The sequence below is a fragment of the Gracilinanus agilis genome, chromosome 4 (assembly GCF_016433145.1).
Source record: "Gracilinanus agilis isolate LMUSP501 chromosome 4, AgileGrace, whole genome shotgun sequence".
In the NCBI taxonomy this organism is placed as follows: Eukaryota; Metazoa; Chordata; class Mammalia; order Didelphimorphia; family Didelphidae; genus Gracilinanus; species Gracilinanus agilis.
Window position 1 is genome coordinate 40016488 of NC_058133.1, and position 19519 is coordinate 40036006.

Consider the following 19519-nt stretch of genomic DNA (forward strand, 5'->3'; position numbering starts at 1 on the left):
TGAGCACATTGCTTGGCCTCAGACTGATTCAGATTAGGTAGATTAAGATTTCCTTCCCTGCTGTGAATCTGCAGTCTTGGGGTGTAAGTGAGGTCACTGAATAGTAGAATTCTGGAGAGAAATGGGGCTACTGTATATTGTCTGGTAAAAAAAACAAAAACAAAAAACAGAAGTTTTAATGGGTCCTAAAAGGAACTGGTGAGGCTCTCACATTTTCTTCATTTGGAATTTGGTACAATAAAATTTAGTTGAAGCAAAGGACTTTATGTGTTTCTTATAATTTTCTGTTTATTCAAAAAGTTAAAACTGAAGTATGACTATTTTAGCTTAAGCAAACTTTTATCATTTTTCATTCAGAAATCTTCTTTGCCTCCCAATAACAAGGTCTCATTGTATGTAGCTTCTTTGTTCCAAAAGACACCAAGAATGTACATATCTGGTATGTGTGTCTTAAAAGCTGACTGACTTTACCCAGGTCACAGACTGGTGTAAACACATTCCTTTTACTGGCAATTGGCTTGATGAGTGGGTGTGTGTCTAGGCAGTTGTAGAGTAGGAGTCAGTCCTCCCCATGACCTATTGACTAAATGGGCCCATGAAACAGAACCTGTTTAATGTATTTTCTTAGGTCTCTTTCTTGACAGTATTTTCTTAGTTCTCTTTCTTGACAGAATTACTCTCCTAGTACAAGCGGGGATTTCTGTAGATCAGAGTTTACCTAGATTTTAGCAGAATTTGGGATGAAGTATGTCCAGCTCTCCTTGGGAAGAGAAAGAGAGGCAAATGGATTAGATGTGACTAGAGTAGCATGGCTCAGTGTCAGCATGGTAGGAGGTCTCAAGTGGGGTATCCCAGGAATCTGTGCTTGACTGTGCTGTTGAGCATTGCTGTTAGTTAGATAAAGGCATATACTCGTCAGATTTTCAGATGACCAGTGTTCTGGGGTAGCTAACTCTGCTTGATAAAGGCAGATTAGATTAGTTCACTGGGCTAACCCTAGTAAAATCAGTTTTAGTAGGACTAAATGTAAAATGTTGCACTTCAGGATAAAAAAAATCTTTCAAAGTACAATACAGGGGGATATGGATAGGCAGTAGTTTTTTTGTGGGGGCAACTGAGGTTTTGCTGAACTGCAAGTCCAGTATGACTTACCAGGGTGATATATGGCAACCCAAAAAAGCTAATGTGATCTCGTGCTGCCTTCAGAGGTTCTAAGAAAATGGATGTGATCATTCCACCACAGTCTGCCTTCATCTCTCAGTATCTGCAGATTGTTCAGTTCTGGGCAGTGCCACTAAAAAGGATTGTGGTGAGCATGAGGACACTCAGAAAGCAGAAGGATGTGGAGACACATGACGGTCTTTTGGGAGACAATATGGTAGCTTTTCTCAAGGATTTGAAGGGTTGTGGAGGAAGGACTAGAACCAAGAATAGTGGGTAGAATTGACAGGACCAACTTTATATACCTAATACAAAGGAAAACTTCCTGTCCCGTCCCCAACACCACCACCACCCCCGCCCTGCTGGCTGCCTAGAAAGGTTGTAGGTTCCTGTCCTTGGGGCCTCTTCCAGGCAGAGATCTCTCAGAGCATCCCAGGGCAGCGGCTTCCTTTTGCAATGGCTTATCCTCCATGATTTTTGGCAATGGTGATGCTAAGCTGAAAGCAAAGCTGGTTGTCTCACATCTCACACCTGCAGCAGGAAGGATACTGAATTGGTGTAGCAAACCTCCCCCCTCCCCAAATAAGCCTGTCTCCGGTCTCATTTGCATGATATTTAAGGTAGGTGTTCATTCCCTCCCCCACCCAGGTTAAGGTTTCATTATATTATATTAACAACAACCGCCAGCAATGCTTTATAGTTATAAAACAGTGATGAGGAACCTATAACATGGGTGCCAAAGATGGCAAGCAGAGGGCTCTCTGGACACTTGGCCACCCTCCCTCCCCACCCCAAGTTCGTCACTAGAAAGGCAGAAGGACTCAGTGGAGCTGCTAGATTTGAACCCAGAATCTCCTGTCTCTAGGCTCAAGTCTGAATCCATTGAGCCTAGCTGCCCCTTTCTCCCAGTATTCTTTAGGTGATTAGTATATTTTTATCTTCCCTGTGATTTTTCCATTTCCCCTTACTTATGGACTTTCCTTCTTGGTTTGATCCTTCTTTATAGTGCATTTCATGATTTAGGCAAGCATAGGAAGATTAGCTCTTGTAAATGCCCTGTCCTGAACAATCATTCATATATATATATATATATATATATATATATTATCATTAACAAGGGGTCGCTTTAGAACTAGAACCACAGATACGGGAATGAGTCTTTGAGGTCATTTCCAAGTGTGTGGAAAGATGACGTCACCGCCCGTGTTAAGCCTTTGCCGAGTTTCTGGGAAAGTCCATTTTGCTTTCTTTAAGTTACAGCAAGAGGCCAAAGGCTTGTGGGGACCTGAAGTTGTTCTTGGGTCGGAGGCGCGCCCTGTACAGCAGGGAGAGTGTTTGGAGGCCAAACTGCATGCACGTGGGAGCAGCGGCGCTCTTTGGTCGGGTCTTCTGTTTTCTGCGAGGCTCCCAATTTAGTTCCCTCAGGCAGGAGCTCCCGAGTTCATTCCACAGCGGATGGCCTTTTGCAGATATTTAGAACCCGACTGCGACTGCTGGTACAGGGTCTCTTAATAGTGTGGATGCCATTCCTGTGAGGGGTTCCCTGCTCTTACCTTTGTCGTCTTTCTACCTTCTTCCCTTTATATTCCCTCGGCCTGACCCACAGCATGACGTCATCGCTGCCCCACAAGTCTCAAGTCTTCTGTCTAAATGCCTCCCCTCCCCCATCACCCCGTACCTTTGTAGCTGAGCCCGGTGGCTCGCCTAGGAGAGCAGGAACTTTCCTTTTTGTTTCTGAGCTGGGTCTTAAAGGACGGGGGAAGACTCGGGGGGTCAAAGGTGAGGGTGGCATCACCCACTCCCCACAGGTGAAACTGCCCGTGCCGGGCGTGGAGGCTCTAGCCACGGCATCTGGGCATCCCTGGAAGACTGCTGAGAGGAGGAGCCCTTCCCCGACTTCCACATGTCTCCATTTGCTGGAACCAAAGGTTTGGGCCTGGCTGGGGGAGAACTTTGTTTTCTCCATTTTTATTGTGGGGCCAAAATTGAGGCCAGCAACAGAGAACTGAGCCGAGCTCCATCGCTTCTCAACCCCAGAGGAGGGCCCGGCTGTGTGTGAACAGCGGGGAGGCCCCTCTCGATGCCATTGCTGGGGACGCGCCCGTTTCTGAGATGCCCTTTGGGTCCGCCAAACTTGGTTCTTGTAAAGATGGTCGGGAGGGGGCGCCCGAGGCCCGCAGGCGGCAGCTTCTCCTCCTCTGCACGGCTCTTTTCTCCTCTTCCAACAAGCCTATTCAGTTCTCCAGATTCTAAAATCTTCCTTCACTTCACATTTGTGCCCTTTGCTAACCGTGTAGGAAACGTCTCTCCTACCCACTGCGGACTCCGGGGAGGTTCCCGAAGCTCCAGCAGTTCAGCTTCCCCAGGACTTACCACCCGCTGTGACTCTCCTTCAGGCCAGGCCCGGCCTTACCTCCCTGTCCCCCTCTTCCCCTGGACCCTCTGACCATTGCTTCCTGGAGAGCCGCCATCCCCTCAGCACCCTCCTTGACCCTGTTGTTCAGTCGAGTCTGCCTCTTTGGGACCCTGGTTGGGGTTTTCTTGACAAAGATTTACCTTTCTCTTCTCCATCTCATTATACGGATGAGGAAACTGAGGCAAACAGGGTGAAGTGACTTGCTAGTATCTGATTTGAACTCAGGTCTTTCTGAGGCTTGTCTTGAACTATAGTCACTGCCTCACAGCATCCACCCACACTTGCTCTGCCAGCCCTCCTCAGCTCACATCTGGCCTCCCATTAGCCCACTGGTTGGATGTTAAAGTATCTTCCTGCAAGTACAGCCCCGTCCATGCTGACTCCCCACCCTGCAGCCCCCTCCAGAGTATGCCATTTCGGACCTAATAGAAGTCCTCCAGGAGACGTTCAAAGCCAGAATAACTGACCTCCCACCCCACACACTCCCATTCTGAAGCCAGAATTCCTGTGAAAAGCCAACTGACTGCCGGGATCACACTGACTCAGCCTTGGTTCTGAGAACCAAAATTTGGGCCTCGTTTGTGACCACCTTCACAGCTTTCAGTCCAAAACTATTGTGGTTCAGTTGGTTCTTGGTCACCTTTGTCTGGTCTTCCTCATGGTTTTATCACAGGATGGGGAGCTAAAAGGGCTCCAGCCCCTTTGACCCACAGACACGCTCAAGCTCTCTGGCTATTCTTTTTTTTTAACCTCACCTTTAATTTTTACTTTTAAAAAAAAGGATACCAAAGGCAATTATAACTTTGAGTAGTGAGAATTTTAATACGTCAGACTTCAGAGGAATTGGTTGTTTGCACTAATTGGGACCTGTAAAAGTGAAATTTGGGGAATGCCATCTAAAAATGTATATATTTCTATGGACATGGGAAATGTATCAAAACTACATTTCCCGTGATCCAACACGGTCCAACTGGTTTCCGTTTCCAGGTCTTTGGGGCATGGGGAGGTCTACGTCGAGGCAGAGAGGGTTTAAACTCTCCTGGGTTAGGAGGGAGTGGCCTCTTTGCGAGTAGGCTCTTGGCCAGGAAACAGGAGACAGTAATGGAGGCGGCAGTTTTGAATGCTTACAAGCGCGTGGTCTGATAACTTTATCTATAAACATGGCTTTAATTAAAATACTAATTTATATTATTATATCAGCCTTTTTCATTTTTCATATTTATCAGACCTGGCTGTAAACTGTATAAAACTTTAAAAAGATGATTCTTCCTTGAAAAATTGGAATTTGACTATATTTCTCTGTCTTTCCCTGCATCTGTCTGTCTGTCTGTCTGTCTCTCTCTCTCTCTCTCTCTCTCTCTCTCTCTCTCTCTCTCTCTCACACACACACACACACACACACACACACACACACAGAGAAGCCTTTTAAGGCAAACAGTCTGTCTTCTAAACAAGCCCCTAGAAGTGTTGATATTTAAGCTGGTCTCTGCATCCACCCAGAAAAGTGAAGAATGATAACCTAGTTTAGATATTTATAGGATGTTTTGAAAATAGAAATGTATTGGTAAATTTAGAATTGTATGTATTGTATTCCCCAGGTGACCGTGTAATAGATGTGGGATCCGAGTGGAGAACCTTCAGCAATGACAAAGCAACCAAAGATCCATCTCGTGTTGGAGACTCCCAGAATCCCCTCTTGAGTGATGGAGACTTGACTACGATGATTGGCAAAGTATGTTCTGTCACTTGGGGAACAGTTCACTTTTGTCTTCTGCTTGCCATTGGGGGAAGGACTAAATTAGAATGTTCCTTTTTTAGCCATAATAAGAAATGTGGTATCACAGGGGTTTTCATCCTGAACTGGTTCTCTTAATAAATAGCAAGGTAATGGGAAAAGGTGAAGAAATGTCTAAGTTGGAAGATTTAGGGAACCTATGGAGAGTCATATTTTCTAGGTAACATTTAAACAAGGATTGATTGATCGATATTATGTTCTTTCCCCACAACAGTGCCCAACCTTCTTGGAGTTAGTACCCTATCATTAGTTTAATTTCATGACATCTTTACCACTAAAAGTTGTGTACAGCATTTGTATGTGTGGAAATTAATTTTGAAAACCTGATTTGTATTCTTTTTTTTTTTTAAGATTTTTTAATTCATTTTTTTAAACCCTAATATCTTTATATATATCCTTCTATATTAATTTTATTTGTTACAGGGCTAGGCAATGGGGGTTAAGTGACTTGCCCAGGGTCACACNGAAAACCTGATTTGTATTCTTTTTTTTTTTTAAGATTTTTTAATTCATTTTTTTAAACCCTAATATCTTTATATATATCCTTCTATATTAATTTTATTTGTTACAGGGCTAGGCAATGGGGGTTAAGTGACTTGCCCAGGGTCACACAGCTAGGAAGTGTCTGAGGCTGGATTTGAACCTAGGACCTCCTGTCTCTAGGCCTGGCTCTTAATCTACTGAGCCATCCAGCTGCTCCCCTGATTTGTATTCTTAATAGCTGGGTGCCCTACATCATCACAGACTCAAGATATGGGAATCATTGCTCTAGAAATACTCTATAGCAGTGGTTCCCAAATTTTTTTGACCTAGCGCCCCCTAGAAATTAATTTTTAAGAAATTTTAATAGCAATTAATAGGAAAGATAAATGCACCTGTGGCCATCACCGCTCCCCTGGATTGCTGCAGCACCCACCAGGGGCTGGTAGCGCCCACTTTGGGAATCACTGCTCTAGATGATTTATATTTGTTTCACAGTGAGATTTTGGAATGTGTTCCTTTGAAATCAAGATTGGGGAGGGAAAAGAGAGGATTTTGATGGTTGTCCTGTTTCTCTCCTTGGTATATTCTATTCTAGCTAATAGTAGGGAAACTCACTATGTTCTTTTAAAAAATTATTAGAAATTGTAAATATCAATGCAGACAGCCAAACTTGCTTGGTTAATTTATTTTTAATCATTTTAAATTACTTATTAATTTAATTGATTTAAATTAATTTCATTATTGAAAGTAACATCTTTTTTATTCTTTATAGTGGTCCATCTTAATTTTATTTTGTATTACATTATGTTAATATACTACAATTTAACCAGTGCCTCTGTTGTTGGACATCTGAGTCCCTTCTAGGTTTGTGGGAGAGTTTGTTGTTAGGTTTTTTGTCTGTTTGCTAATTGCATATAATGCTGTTGAAAAAAATATATTAGAATCGTTTTTTTGTTTTCTTTCTTTTGCTAACACTTTCAGGATATAATACCAACACTGGAATGATTGGGTCCAAGGGATATCATAATTTGTGTAATGCTTATTTCATATAAAAAGAATCTGCAAGTTTGCCAGTTTTCCTTTCCATAAGAAGTGGAATCAACAAACATTTATTACATGCTATGTGCCGGGCACTGAGTGTTGGTGCACAGACAGTGGAGAAGTGTGGTTGTTTCTCTCCACAGCCCTGTCCACGTTTCCTAAATTTAAATTTTTGTCAATTTTGAGCATGAGATATTGCTTGCAGAGCTATTATTTCTTTGATTATTAGTAATAAGCATTTTTTCCCTTTTGAAAAACCTATTCCTGTCCTTTAGCCATTTTTTTCCATTATGGCTGGGGAGTTACCACTGATTTTTTAACATTTTATCATTTATTTCAAATATTTTTCCAAATCCATTGTTCTATTTCCTTTACTCCTCAGGAGTTGTTTAAGTACTTGTGTGTGTGTGTGTGCATGCGCACACTTGTGGTAAGAAGGAATTCACTGATATTATATGAAACTTAATTGCTAATGAATTTTGCCAAGTACAATTGTAAAGTGAATCCTTAACCTAGTTTTTTTATTTTTGAAAAGTTTGTCAAAAACTAATCTTTTGTTTATATGTGATTAGAAATCTGGTATATCTATTCTGTTCCATTGTTCTATTTTCTATTTGCCTACTACAAGATTAGTTTTAATAATCATCACTTTGTAATACATTTTAAATTCGGTGAGTGCAAGTTTCCCCTTCAACAGCTTGACTTCTTAATATGTCTCTTAACATTCTTCCCCTCTTGATTTTTTTTCCCCATATGAATTACATTATGATTTTTGTCTGACCGAATTATCATATCCCTTGGACTTAATCAATTCCAGCAAAATTGTTTGGAAAAAGAAAACAAAGAGCTATTCAGAAATTTTTTTTACAATAGCATTATATGTAACTTGCAAACAGATAAAATTAAATGTACCCTCAGTGTTTTGGTTACTATATCATGAAATTTATTAACTTGAGGAATGTTGCTGTTTCTACTATCAGATTTGTTGATAATCACTGGCATCTCCCATGACTTTTTTTTGCCTTCCTTTATTTTTATTTATTATAATTTTTGCATAAATCCATTATATTCATCTTTCTTACAAATGAATATGTATATAGGTGATTTTTGTGGATTAGTCTTGTATCTTGCAACTTGAACTTATTTTCTCCATTAATTTTTATAGTTAATTACATTTTTTTCCTCAATAAATCTCATCTCGTCTTCAAATGGTCATTTTCATTTTTGATTGCTCTGCTATCATCTTGCCACATTAAAATAGTTAACACTTGCAATAATCTATCTGAAAAGGGCATCCTGGATTTCTAAACTGTGTTTAGTGGAAATTCTTCTCATGTTTTCCCACTGAATATTATTTTGGCTTTAATTGTGTTGAAATCAGGGAATCTATACCCTTGTTTTTTTGTTCTTATAAATTGATGTGAATTTTATCAAATACTTTTTCTTCACTGGTTGATATAATTGTAGTTTTGGAGATTTTTTTGTTTACATTTATTATAGCCTTTCATATATTAAAACTGCAGATAGAAGCAATATGTACAGGTATCTGCAGGGAACAGAATCAGAGGGTTGCCACCAAATTGGTGGATCCAAGAGCCCAACTGCACTACTAAAGCCACCTCTCTGCCCTTTGGGGTTATTGTTACAGCAAATAAAGACAGGCTTAAACAGATTTACTGTGAGGACACTACAGTGAGAGCACTGGAGAAAGGCAGGAGGAAAGTTTCACATGGAAGCATGGGGATGAATGGAGATGAGTCATGTACTGAGCTGGCAACTTCCTGTTACAGTCTGTAGTCTCTTGGCGGGTGGTTTGAAACTTATAAACTTTTTTTTTTTTTTTTGTGGAATCTTCCAGTTTTTTTTTCTTTTTTCATCCAGTGGTTAACTCTTGAGTAACAGAACCCTGCATGAACAAGATATAAATGCAAGAGGCACAACTCTAGTTTAGATTTTGTCCTTTAAGAATTGCCTTTTCCCATTCATTTATTTGAGGAATGGTTCTTGCTCTTAGAAATTTGCCTCAGTTACTTATATCTTGGATATTGAATATTTAACAGATAAACTTGTTGAAAAGACTTTCTTTTCCTAGTTTTAACTCTTATTTAGTTTGTATAAAAAAGATCAATTTCATATAATAAAAATATTCTGTTTTATTTCGTGTAATCCTTTCTGTCTCTTGTTGGGCATGAATTCTTTCCCTATCTATAACTGCAATTTCCTTCTTTGCTCTTCTTTTATGGTGTGACTTTTTAATATTAATCTATTCCTGGTTTCTTTTTAACCCTTACCTTCCATCTTGGAGTCAATACATGTATTGGCTCCAAGGCAGAAGAGTGGTAAGTATGGATAATGGGGGTCAAGTGACTTGCCCAGGGTCACACAGCTGGGAAGTGTCTGAAGCCTGATTTGAACCTAGGACCTCCCGTCTCTAGGCCTGACTCTCAATCCACTGAGCTACCCAGCTGTCCCCTAGTCCTATTTTCTGCCAAAGTGCTTTTAGCTTTCCCAGTATTTTTTGTTGAATGGTGGGCCCTTACCCAAGTAGTTGGACTTTGGGGGTTTCTTGAGTACTATGCTACCAGCATTTATTTGTTCATTGTTGGGAGTGAAATTCAGCAAAAGTAGACTGAAGTGTGATTTTCTATAAGCAAGATAGCATTTTACTAAAAGGGGGACTCACTGCCTTCTGACAGAATGGGTCAATGTAGTTAGCCGAAGGCTTGGGATAGAGACAAAGCTCCATTTTATAAGGTTAGAACAAAGAATAGAATAGGGTAGGTGGGAATAATAATACAGTTGAGTATAAGGTTGGTAACACCTTGGGGTTGAGGACAACATGATTAGTTACATGGCTGAAGTGTAAAGAACAGTAATTATTAAAAGTTGGTTATGAGAGGCTAACAGCAGCCTCACTGTGACTAAGCGCTCTTTGCTTGAGTCTACCTACAAGGTTAAAGATAGTGTGCCAGACTTCTTTGGATAGCAAATCAGACATCCTTGAAGGAGAGCTCCTGGGGCTTCACAGGACAAAATCAACTAGTTGTAAATAAGATTTAAAAAATGATGTAGAATTAATTTAATTTTCTCACTTTTGTAATATAGCTAATCACAATGATCTGCCTCTCAGTGTTTTAATGTCACCAGATAGTTTTGATGATTACTGGTTGGTAGCATAGTCTGAGAGGCAGGACTGCAGAAATTGCCCCCTTCTTTACAACATTTTTCCCCCCATTTTTTTCTCTTGATATTCTTGACCTTTTGTTCCTCCATATGACTTTTGGTACTGTTTTTTTGTAACTATAAAATGATTCTTTGGTAATTTGATTTGGCAAAGAATAAGTAAATGAATTTAAGTAAATGTCCTATTATAAAAATCATATCAAGAGAAATTCTCTATTATTTTGTTGTAATCACATCTCCCATTGAAAACCTTATTTTCTACATTTACAGTTTTAAAAGAAATTAGCAGTATAGTCTACCTGTCTAGAAATAGGTCTTCGGGTGTCCTGGTTTGTTGTTGTTCTTAATCTATATCCAAAACTTATTGGAGAAACTTTAAATATTTAAATTTATAATCATGATCTAAAGAAATAAACTCTTGTTCTATAGGGCACAGGAGCAGCCAGCTTTGATGAATTTGGAAACTCAAAGTATCAAAATCGCAGGACTATGAGCAGTTCCGATCGTGCAATGATGAATGCGTTCAAAGAAATTACTACCATGGCAGACAGAATCAACCTCCCTCGAAATATAGTTGTAAGTTCTTGTCTGCTTCTCTTAAACTATTCTGGCATTGACTTCGTTAGCATAACATAATGAGCATATGAATTTTTGATATTGTGGCTAATTAAATGGCCTAGAGTTAATTAAACTTGGTTTCTTTGCTTTGAAGGATCGAACAAATAATTTATTCAAGCAAGTGTATGAACAGAAGAGCCTGAAGGGGAGAGCTAATGATGCCATAGCTTCTGCTTGTCTCTATATCGCCTGTAGACAAGAAGGCGTTCCTAGAACATTTAAAGGTAGGTTACTTACATTAAGTTTATTATCTAGAAAATGGTAATTTCATAGGTACCAGTTAAACACAGGTTCCAAGTAAATTACCTGTTTTCTGCTGTAGCTCACATGGCATCTCTACAGACGCCTCATTTGGGAGACGCTTTCTCAGGCAGTTTGAACTGCTTGAGGGAAGATTATCTTGGAGTTTTCCTATGTTACTTTGATAACAGTTTCCTATCTTAATCTTGATTTTTTTCAACCACATTATTTTGTTCTTTATTTAAAATACTAGATTTTTTTAGTTTAATTTTTTCTATCACTAAGTATGTTATTTTTCCTGTGTTTAACAGAATGTTTTGATATACTGTGATTTGTTATCTTATAGTTAAAGTCTGATGACCTTCCACTTAAACCAAAGAGCATCCACATTCTACTAATGTATCTCTATTACACTCTCATCTCCTAGAGTTGAAAGGAGTTGGGGATTCAGTTCTTCAAAAGAAGGCTTGATATTTTTTAATTGCATGTTTGTGCAATCTCTGAAATAACTTTTTTATCCTTTAATCAGAATCACATAATCCCTGGAGATATAATAATAATTGGCATTTTTATAGCATTTAAGATTTTCAAGTACTTTTCCTCAAAATTGCAGAGTTAGTTTGAGTATGATTATCCCTGTTTTATGGAAGAAGCTGAAATCCTTCTACATGTTAAATGATTAACAGTGTCAGAATTTGAATATATTCCCTTGTTACAGCCTCATATGTCACTCTTTAAAGGAAAAAGTGTTGTTTTTGTTTAATAAGAAATTTTAAACAACTGACTTAGATTATGCTGTAGCTTGAGCTTCTCATGTGTCTTGTTTTTGTCTTCAGAAATATGTGCCGTATCACGGATTTCCAAGAAAGAAATAGGCCGATGTTTTAAGCTCATTTTGAAAGCTCTAGAAACCAGCGTGGATTTGATCACAACAGGGGATTTCATGTCGAGATTTTGCTCAAACCTTGGTCTTCCTAAGCAAGTACAGATGGCAGCCACACACATTGCCCGCAAGGCTGTGGAGCTGGACCTGGTGCCTGGCAGGAGCCCCATTTCTGTGGCTGCTGCAGCCATCTACATGGCCTCCCAAGCCTCTGCGGAAAAAAGGACCCAGAAAGGTAAGAGACTCCTGAGGGCCAGAAGTGCCAGGGGGCATTCTATGCATCATGGTGGGCTCAGCTTCCTTATTAAGGGTGGGACATGCCACCGGGTAAGAGTTACCCAGGCTCTGTAAACAGATGCTGCTTTTCTTTTGGTATGGAGTTATTTGGAATGTATGCCATTGTAAATGTTCTATTGAAATTCTCTCTTTAGAGTTAACTTTTTTGTTTTCTGAATTCTTCCTTGACTTTGTTTTTTCTAGCCTTTTAAAAAAGCTAGCTTTATAGATTTCCCAAAATGAGACACTTAAGTCAGAGCTCAGTTATTCAAATTTATCTATAAACTTGGTTAAGATGGCATCAAATATTTATGGCTTAACTTGACAACTCTTCAATGATTATAGGTTATAATGTATAAAAGGAAAAAACATATTACTCGGATTTATCTATCTGTGTCTCATAAGGAAGCAGCAGAGAGTTGGGGTGCACAGGAGACTGGCCTTGAGAGTAAAGAAGACTTGGTCCAGTCATTGACCCTGTTACTGCCCTCTGAGCAGTTGCAGGGTAGATGCCAAGCTGCATGGGGGGTAGAGGAGGTTTTTTTTCTGGGAAAATCACAAATCTCCTGCCATGTTCCTAGTGCCCTCCCCAGAGGGGCTCATAGGGTAAGATTGTAGAGCTCTAATTAGAAACTGTTAAGTACTCAAGTCACCTCCCATTGTACTTTCTTATGATGACATGGACTGAAATAAACATTCTGTAACAAAATTAGGTGTAAGTACTCCAAGCAGTTGCTTTATGTTCTCAGAAAGTTGGATTAGTATACTTTGAAGGGTGGTGATTTATTGAAGGGAGTGGGAGGTTTTTTTATTTATTACGTTGGGGCTAAGGTCGGGTATCTTACTACTATTTAGCTCAAACTTGCTGTGCTGAGGATCAAGGTCTCCCTGGTGTGGCTTAGTTTTATCAACTTAAATGTCTACTTTATTCCCTCCCACACCGATAAAGGTAGCAGCATTATAAAGGAGTGGTTGGGAAGAATGGAAATTGGTTTCCAAATATTCACGTGCTGTTCTCTGACTCCTTTTTCCTCCACCACAACTTTGGACCTCGTGGTGAAGCTATCAGCTATCATCACGAACTTTGTAGTATCAGAAATTCTCTTTCCGGTTCTATTAGCTTAGCACATTTTTATACCTAACAAGTCAGTCTTGTATTTCTACAAAGTTTTTCATTGATGCTATCTGAGATTTTATTGTAGTGTGAAAACGAATGCCATTAGAAATTTTTTTTTTTTATGTTTCCTCAGTTCTGGAAACTTAATTTTTTGCTGATATAAAAAGGCTCCTTCTTCATGGTTTTGAATTCAGAGGCGCCCCTCCTTCAAGATTCAATCTACCGAGTCCCATACTCTTGGGTGACTCGTTTGCTGTACTATAATCCAGGAGTTCATGTGGGACTTCTGTTCACTATGTACCTTGATTGAGAACAGCTGAATTATGAGCATTATTATTTGAATTATAAATTCCAAAGACAAAATGTATTAAGTATCACCTATACAGGGCTGGCTGCTGGATACAAAGACAGCAACAAAACAGACCTTCTGGATTGATTAAACTCTCTTTGTGAGGAGGGAAGGAGCATTTACATGCTCATAATTAGCCACTTACAAATATTTCATTTAATTTGTAGGAGGTCAAAGGCTAAGTAGGGAGCGCCTGGAGATGGGAGGTTCTGAGTTCAAATTTGGCCTCAGACACTTCTCAGCTGTGTGACTTTGGGCAAGTCATTTAATCTGTAAGAGGAAAAATGGGAACTCGTTATCACAAATCCCAACTTCCCAGCCCTTAGATGGTGAGGGTTTGTTTTTTTTAAAGGTGAGTGGGAAGTGAGAAGATGGAGCCTAGACTGTTTTTTCCTGGGATTTTGAGAAAATGTTGGATTACATGAAGAGGTTTTAAGGTTAGAGCAAATCAGAGCATATTTGTCAGCAACAAAGAAGGAGGAGCCGGTGTTTAGAAGACCCCGAAACATGGAGGATTGGAAAAGGGCAGACAGGTGGGGAGCCGATCAAGGTCTCTGGCAGAGAGAAGGACTCCCACCCTTCCCTCGAGGCTGGACGGGAAGCGCCCGTGTGGGTCTGGGCGAGGGGCCGGGAGCCTGCTGCAGGCGAGACGCTCTCAGCAGCTCCCTCTGGAGCGAGCACGTTGTCACCCACGTGGGGGAGGGGGAGAAGCCGAGCCTCTAACGTGCTTCTGCTTTGTTTTGGGCCTTTTAGAAATCGGAGACATCGCGGGAGTCGCCGACGTCACCATCCGGCAGTCTTACAGGCTCATCTACCCCCGAGCCCCGGATCTGTTCCCGGCAGACTTCAAGTTCGACACCCCCGTGGACAAGCTCCCCCAGCTGTAAAGTGCTGCGGGACGTCGAGCTTCTGTGAACGTCGAACTTTGCCTCTTGTAATAAGAACCGCAGAAGGTGCCGAGATCAAGCCTTCGCAGGGGGAGATCTGAGAAACGCGGCAGGAGGGAAATAACGCACATTCCAAGGCTAAGCAGAATAATTGTGTGGCATTTTGTATGTATATATTAGTGAAAGTAAATATTTAATGACAGTTCAGACTAATTTCTTATTGTATTTCATTTCTTTTGTAGCATTATAGTAAATTGTATTTTGGAAAATATTTGAAATTATGTAATTGCTGAATAAATCGGTTTCCAAAAATAACTTTTTGTTCCACAAATTATGTATTTCATTGTGAAAAATAAAGCAAGTCTGAAAAAGGATCATTTCATAATCTTGACAATTGTTTTCCTATGTAGCACGGCACAGAGATAAGGTCAGACTTTGAGGAGAAGATCCTCAGGACGGAGGTAATCTGTGTGTGAGCAGGAGCAGAGCCGGGATCGTCCCAGCCTTTTGTCTCCTTACTCGGAGGAGAAAGTGGCGACGCTCTGTTGTTCCGAACCGTCTGTCCTGATGGCTGTCTTGTGTGTCTGCGGCCTCCTTTTTCAGCTCTCTCCTCGCCGCCACACCAAAGAAGAGAAAGCTCCGAGGCAGAGCGCCGCCAGCGGCCCCGACCCAACGGACCCGCCAGCACCACCAGCAGCCCCGACCCGCCAGCGCCTGCGTCGTGTCACCTAAAAGTGGAGGCTTTCTTCAGGTCCCGGAGCCACGCCTGGACGGCCAGAGCTCTGGAGGAAGTTCTAGCCCAGCTTCTGACGCCACTTTTCAGGGACCCCAAAACATGCGAGAATAACACCGGAAGGTACAAAGGGGTCCGAGCTGCGGTCCTGTTCGTGACCGCCGCCATGATAGCTCGTCGTCCTTGTGTGGGAGTCAGAATTTTTGGGCTCCGCCTCGGCCTTGTGGGGTGCCGCCCTCTCCCTGCAGGATTTTTAGCTTCGTAGCTTAGATGGCGAGAACCCAAGTGTCCGAGGAGACGCGAGCAGGCTGCGAGGGCCCCGCGGGGAGCCCTTCCTTCTGGAACGTGGGACAGACTCGTCGCTCGAGCTGGTCCTGAAGCTTCCCGGAGTGGGGAACCGCCGGGGCCTGTCAAAGTACGTCGGGTTTGACGGGTGAAGCCGAAGCGCACGAGGAAAAGGCACATTTGGAGAGGAAGCCCGGGGTGGGGCCACGTTGGGGCGCCATGTTGGGGGAGAGCAGGGGGAGACAGAGCCCTGATTTTAGAGCAGCAAAGGGCACTTGCAGGTACCTAACCCTATCCCAGTTTTAGAAAAAAGACTTTTTTCAGGGCGCAGAACCCACAGAAAATCAGGTAGAAATAAATGAAGAGCCACTCAGAGCCCAATCTCGGAGCTAGTGGCTGTGAGGTCACTGCGGAGGACGAGGCTGGAGGACCCCTTCGTAGCTTTGTGTCCTCTAAGTCTGACCAGGCTATTACGGACCCTTGAGCAAGCCGGCTCCAGCCCAGATTCCGCGGGCACCTCCCGGGCACCTCCCAATCGGACTCGGAGTCTTCTTGCCTCTGATCCATGTGAATGTTCTTGGAGGCTTCCGATGGAGCCGTATTTTGTTGTCATCTTTGAGTTTGTTTTGGCCTTCCCTGCCATCAAAATAACTTTCTTTGTTGAGTTTTTTTTAAATTGTTTGCTCACTTTCCAGTCTTTTAATGAAAAAAACTGTCCACGTTGGGCTCTGTAACTCCTGAAGGGAGCTTCAGGTTCATTATGCGTCCGCCTTCCGAGCCGGCACGGTGTGAGGAGAGGCGCGTGTAATGCTCTCGGGGTCTCGGAGCAGCGAGCGGGCCCTGAGCCCCTTGGCACAAGCCTGCGGGGGCCAGTGCTCCTCCTCACCCCGAGACCCCGGCCTTGCACATGGGATGTGCACCAGAGCCAGCCGGGGGAGCCTGTGGTCTCCTCCTGAGCAGCCGTCCAACCTCCCCTCCCCATCTGTGGCCCACTTGGCGGTTCCCAACGTGCTTAGCCACGGCAGAGCCTTCCCTGGCTCGGTGCTTTGGGCTCCGCTTCCATCATGGCGCACTAGATTTTTCATGCCATCCTCCTGACTTGTTTTGGGCTAAAAAATTATTTTTCCATTTCTTTTTGTGGGTAATGCTGCTCCAAAACTTGTTTTGAGGCATTATAGCATAACTTTTTGGTAGAGATCACGCAGGTCTATGTGCCATCTCCGCCATTTGGTTTGCCACCCCTCCCCGCATGAAAGTTCTTATTGAGCACTTGCTTAAAATCTAGGCAAGATAAATCTGCAACATTCCCCGCATCAGCCAATTGAGTAACTGAGGGGAAAAAAGATTAGTCTGACATTATCTGTTCTTGTTGACACCAATGATGGCTCCTTGACCAATTCCATTTCTTGGATCTACTCAAGAATTTCCCCAGGAATCAAAATCAATCTCACTTCCCTTTAATTTTCAGATTCTATGCCATTGGTATGGCACTCTTCTCCCATCCTGTAGTACAGAATCACAGAATTTATAGAGTTGTAGATACCTGGGATCTTGACAAGTTGAATTATTAGGCTAAATCTAGTAAGATGAAATTTAACAAATATAAATGTATTACCATTAAATATGCTAAATGAAAAGCCTCCCTGCAATTTGGAACTATGCCCAAAGGGCTTTAAAAGAATGCCTGCCCTTGTATTCCAAAGAGAGAAAAAAAAAGTGGGAAAGGATCTGTTTATAAAAAAAAAAAATATTTATAGCTGTGCTTTTTGTGGTGACAAAAAATTGGAAAATTAGGGGAGTGTCCCTCGATTGGGAAATGGTTGAACAAATTGTGGTATATGATGGTGACAGAATACTGTTGTGCCATAAGGAATGATGAACTGCTTGCTTTTCTATATGAACTGGAAAGACCTCCATGAACTGATCCAGAAACAGAAACATTGTGGGATGATCAAATGTGATTGTCTTGGCTGCTAACAGCAAATCCAGGACAATTCTGAGGGACTGAGAAAGAAGGCTCCAGAGAAAGAACTGTGGGAGTAGAAATCCAGAAGAAAAAATATGATTTATCACTTGTATATATGGGTATATGATTTGGGGTTTTGGTTTTAAAAGATTATTATAAAAATGAATAATGCAGAAATAGGATATTAGTGATTTTATGTAGATATATAAAATGCAATGATGGTGTGGGGGAAGAAAATGCCTCCTTGCTCTAATCCAAAATCCCTCTATCTCTAATACAAAATAGAAGAGATATAGTTACAAAGCAGTTGGACGGAATACGATTTGGAAGTCTTTAAATGGACTGTGAGCTCAATATTATGAGTCAACAGTGTGCTATGACAGCCAAAAAAAAAAAGAAATGTGAGCTTGGGTTGCATTAAGAAGCACTGCTTCCAGGAATAAGGAGGTGACTGTTCTGCCTTTGCAGACTACGTCTGGACTCTTGTGTTCAATTCTGAGTGCCAATGCCTAAGAAGGACTTCAATAAATTGGAAAGGAGCCAGAAATAAGCAAATAGTGTGACAAGATCTAAACTCATGCCTTACAAGGAATTGGAAATGTGTTGCTTGGCATCTTCTATATAGAAATAGATGAGTCTCTTCAGGCATTTACTAAGGGAGAAAATATAGAGACAGGGAGCAGGAAAGGGCAGAAGACAGAGCCTAAGGAACTTCCACATTAAAGAGGCAGAGGATGGATTATCCTGCAGAGATGACTGAGGAGCAGTTAGGTGGAGAATCAGGAGAACACAGTGGCATGGAAGCCAAGGTAGGAGAATCCAAGATGAGAGGAAAAAGGGATACTCATGTGAGTTTTAAAATTAATATTCAATGCCTCCAAAGTATGATATTTATAAGGATTTTATTTAAAGCGCAGGGAAAGAGTCTTAACTCACCCTTAACCATGCCACCTCCTCTCCAAAAAAAAAACAAAAAAACCTGACACCACGCCCACAACAATCATATCAAAAACAGCCTGCGAAACCCACAACCAATAGGAAAAGGCTTAAGGAATTATGGGTATGGTGAAAAGGAGTTTGGGTAATGTAGTTTTTATTTTAAACCCTTAACTTCTGTGTATTGGCTTTATAGGTGGAAGAGTGGTAAGGGTAGGTAATGGGGGTCAGGTGACTTGCCCAGGGTCACACAGCTGGGAAGTGTCTGAGGCCGGATTTGAACCTAGGACCTCCTGTCTCTAGGCCTGGCTCTCAATCCACTGAGCTACCCAGCTGCCCCCTGGGTAATGTAGTTTTAAAAGGGGTACAAGGTCTTTTCAACTTTACACTCAAAAGCCACGGGTTTCTCTGAATGTAGCTTTGACTGCAGCTGAGGATTCCCAGATCTCTCCCTAGTCTAGATTCCTCATTTAGCTCTAGAGCAGTGATTCCCAAAGTGGGTGTCACCGCCCCCTGGTGGGTGCTGCAGTGATCCAGGGAGGTGGTGATGGCCACACTTCTTTTTGTATTACATTCTATTCTGAGTTCAATAAATAGTTTCACAATTTCCAGGGGGCGCTAAGTAATATTTTTTCTGGAAAGGGGGTGGTAGGACAAAACAGTTTGGGAACCACTGCCATAGACCAACAGGGCATTTCTCTTTCAATGTCTTAATAAGCAATTCAAACTAAACATGTCCAAAACGGAATATACCTTTCTCCTCAAAGTCAAGAAACATGAGGATTGAGGAAGTCACTGGATTTAACTTGTTATTGGGGTCCTTGGGAAGAGTAGTTTCAAGTGAATACTGGGGTACGAAGTAATAGACAAGTAAGTAGAGAGGAATTCGTGGCTCAAAGACAATTCTAGACGTTTGGCAGAGAGGACATAGGAAGAGCTTGAAGGAGTGGCAGGATAGAGGAAAGGGTTTTTGTTTAAGGATGGAATGGACCTTCACATGAGATGGTTTTGGAAAAAGTTAATAGATGAGAAGGAGAATGATTGATGGAGCAAATTTTTGGAGAGGATGGAATCAAGACTTTGCACCCTAGTGCAAATATTAATAAAACGGAAATAGGTCTTGATCAATGATACATGTAAAACCCAGTTG

The 19519-nt window shown here is 41.7% G+C and overlaps 1 protein-coding gene across 1 annotated transcript in view; it reads left to right on the top strand.

Moving 5' to 3' along the window:
- The window catches only part of GTF2B (general transcription factor IIB), a 55627-nt gene extending 40804 nt beyond the window's left edge, over positions 1-14823 (top strand). Inside the window, exons 3-7 of the mRNA XM_044671748.1 lie at positions 5176-5309; positions 10509-10655; positions 10792-10921; positions 11774-12055; positions 14316-14823. Of these exons, the coding sequence (XP_044527683.1) occupies positions 5176-5309; positions 10509-10655; positions 10792-10921; positions 11774-12055; positions 14316-14449 (827 nt within the window). The 3' untranslated portion in view covers positions 14450-14823. The remainder of the gene's footprint in view (positions 1-5175; positions 5310-10508; positions 10656-10791; positions 10922-11773; positions 12056-14315) is intronic.
- Positions 14824-19519: the final 4696 nt, after the last annotated feature.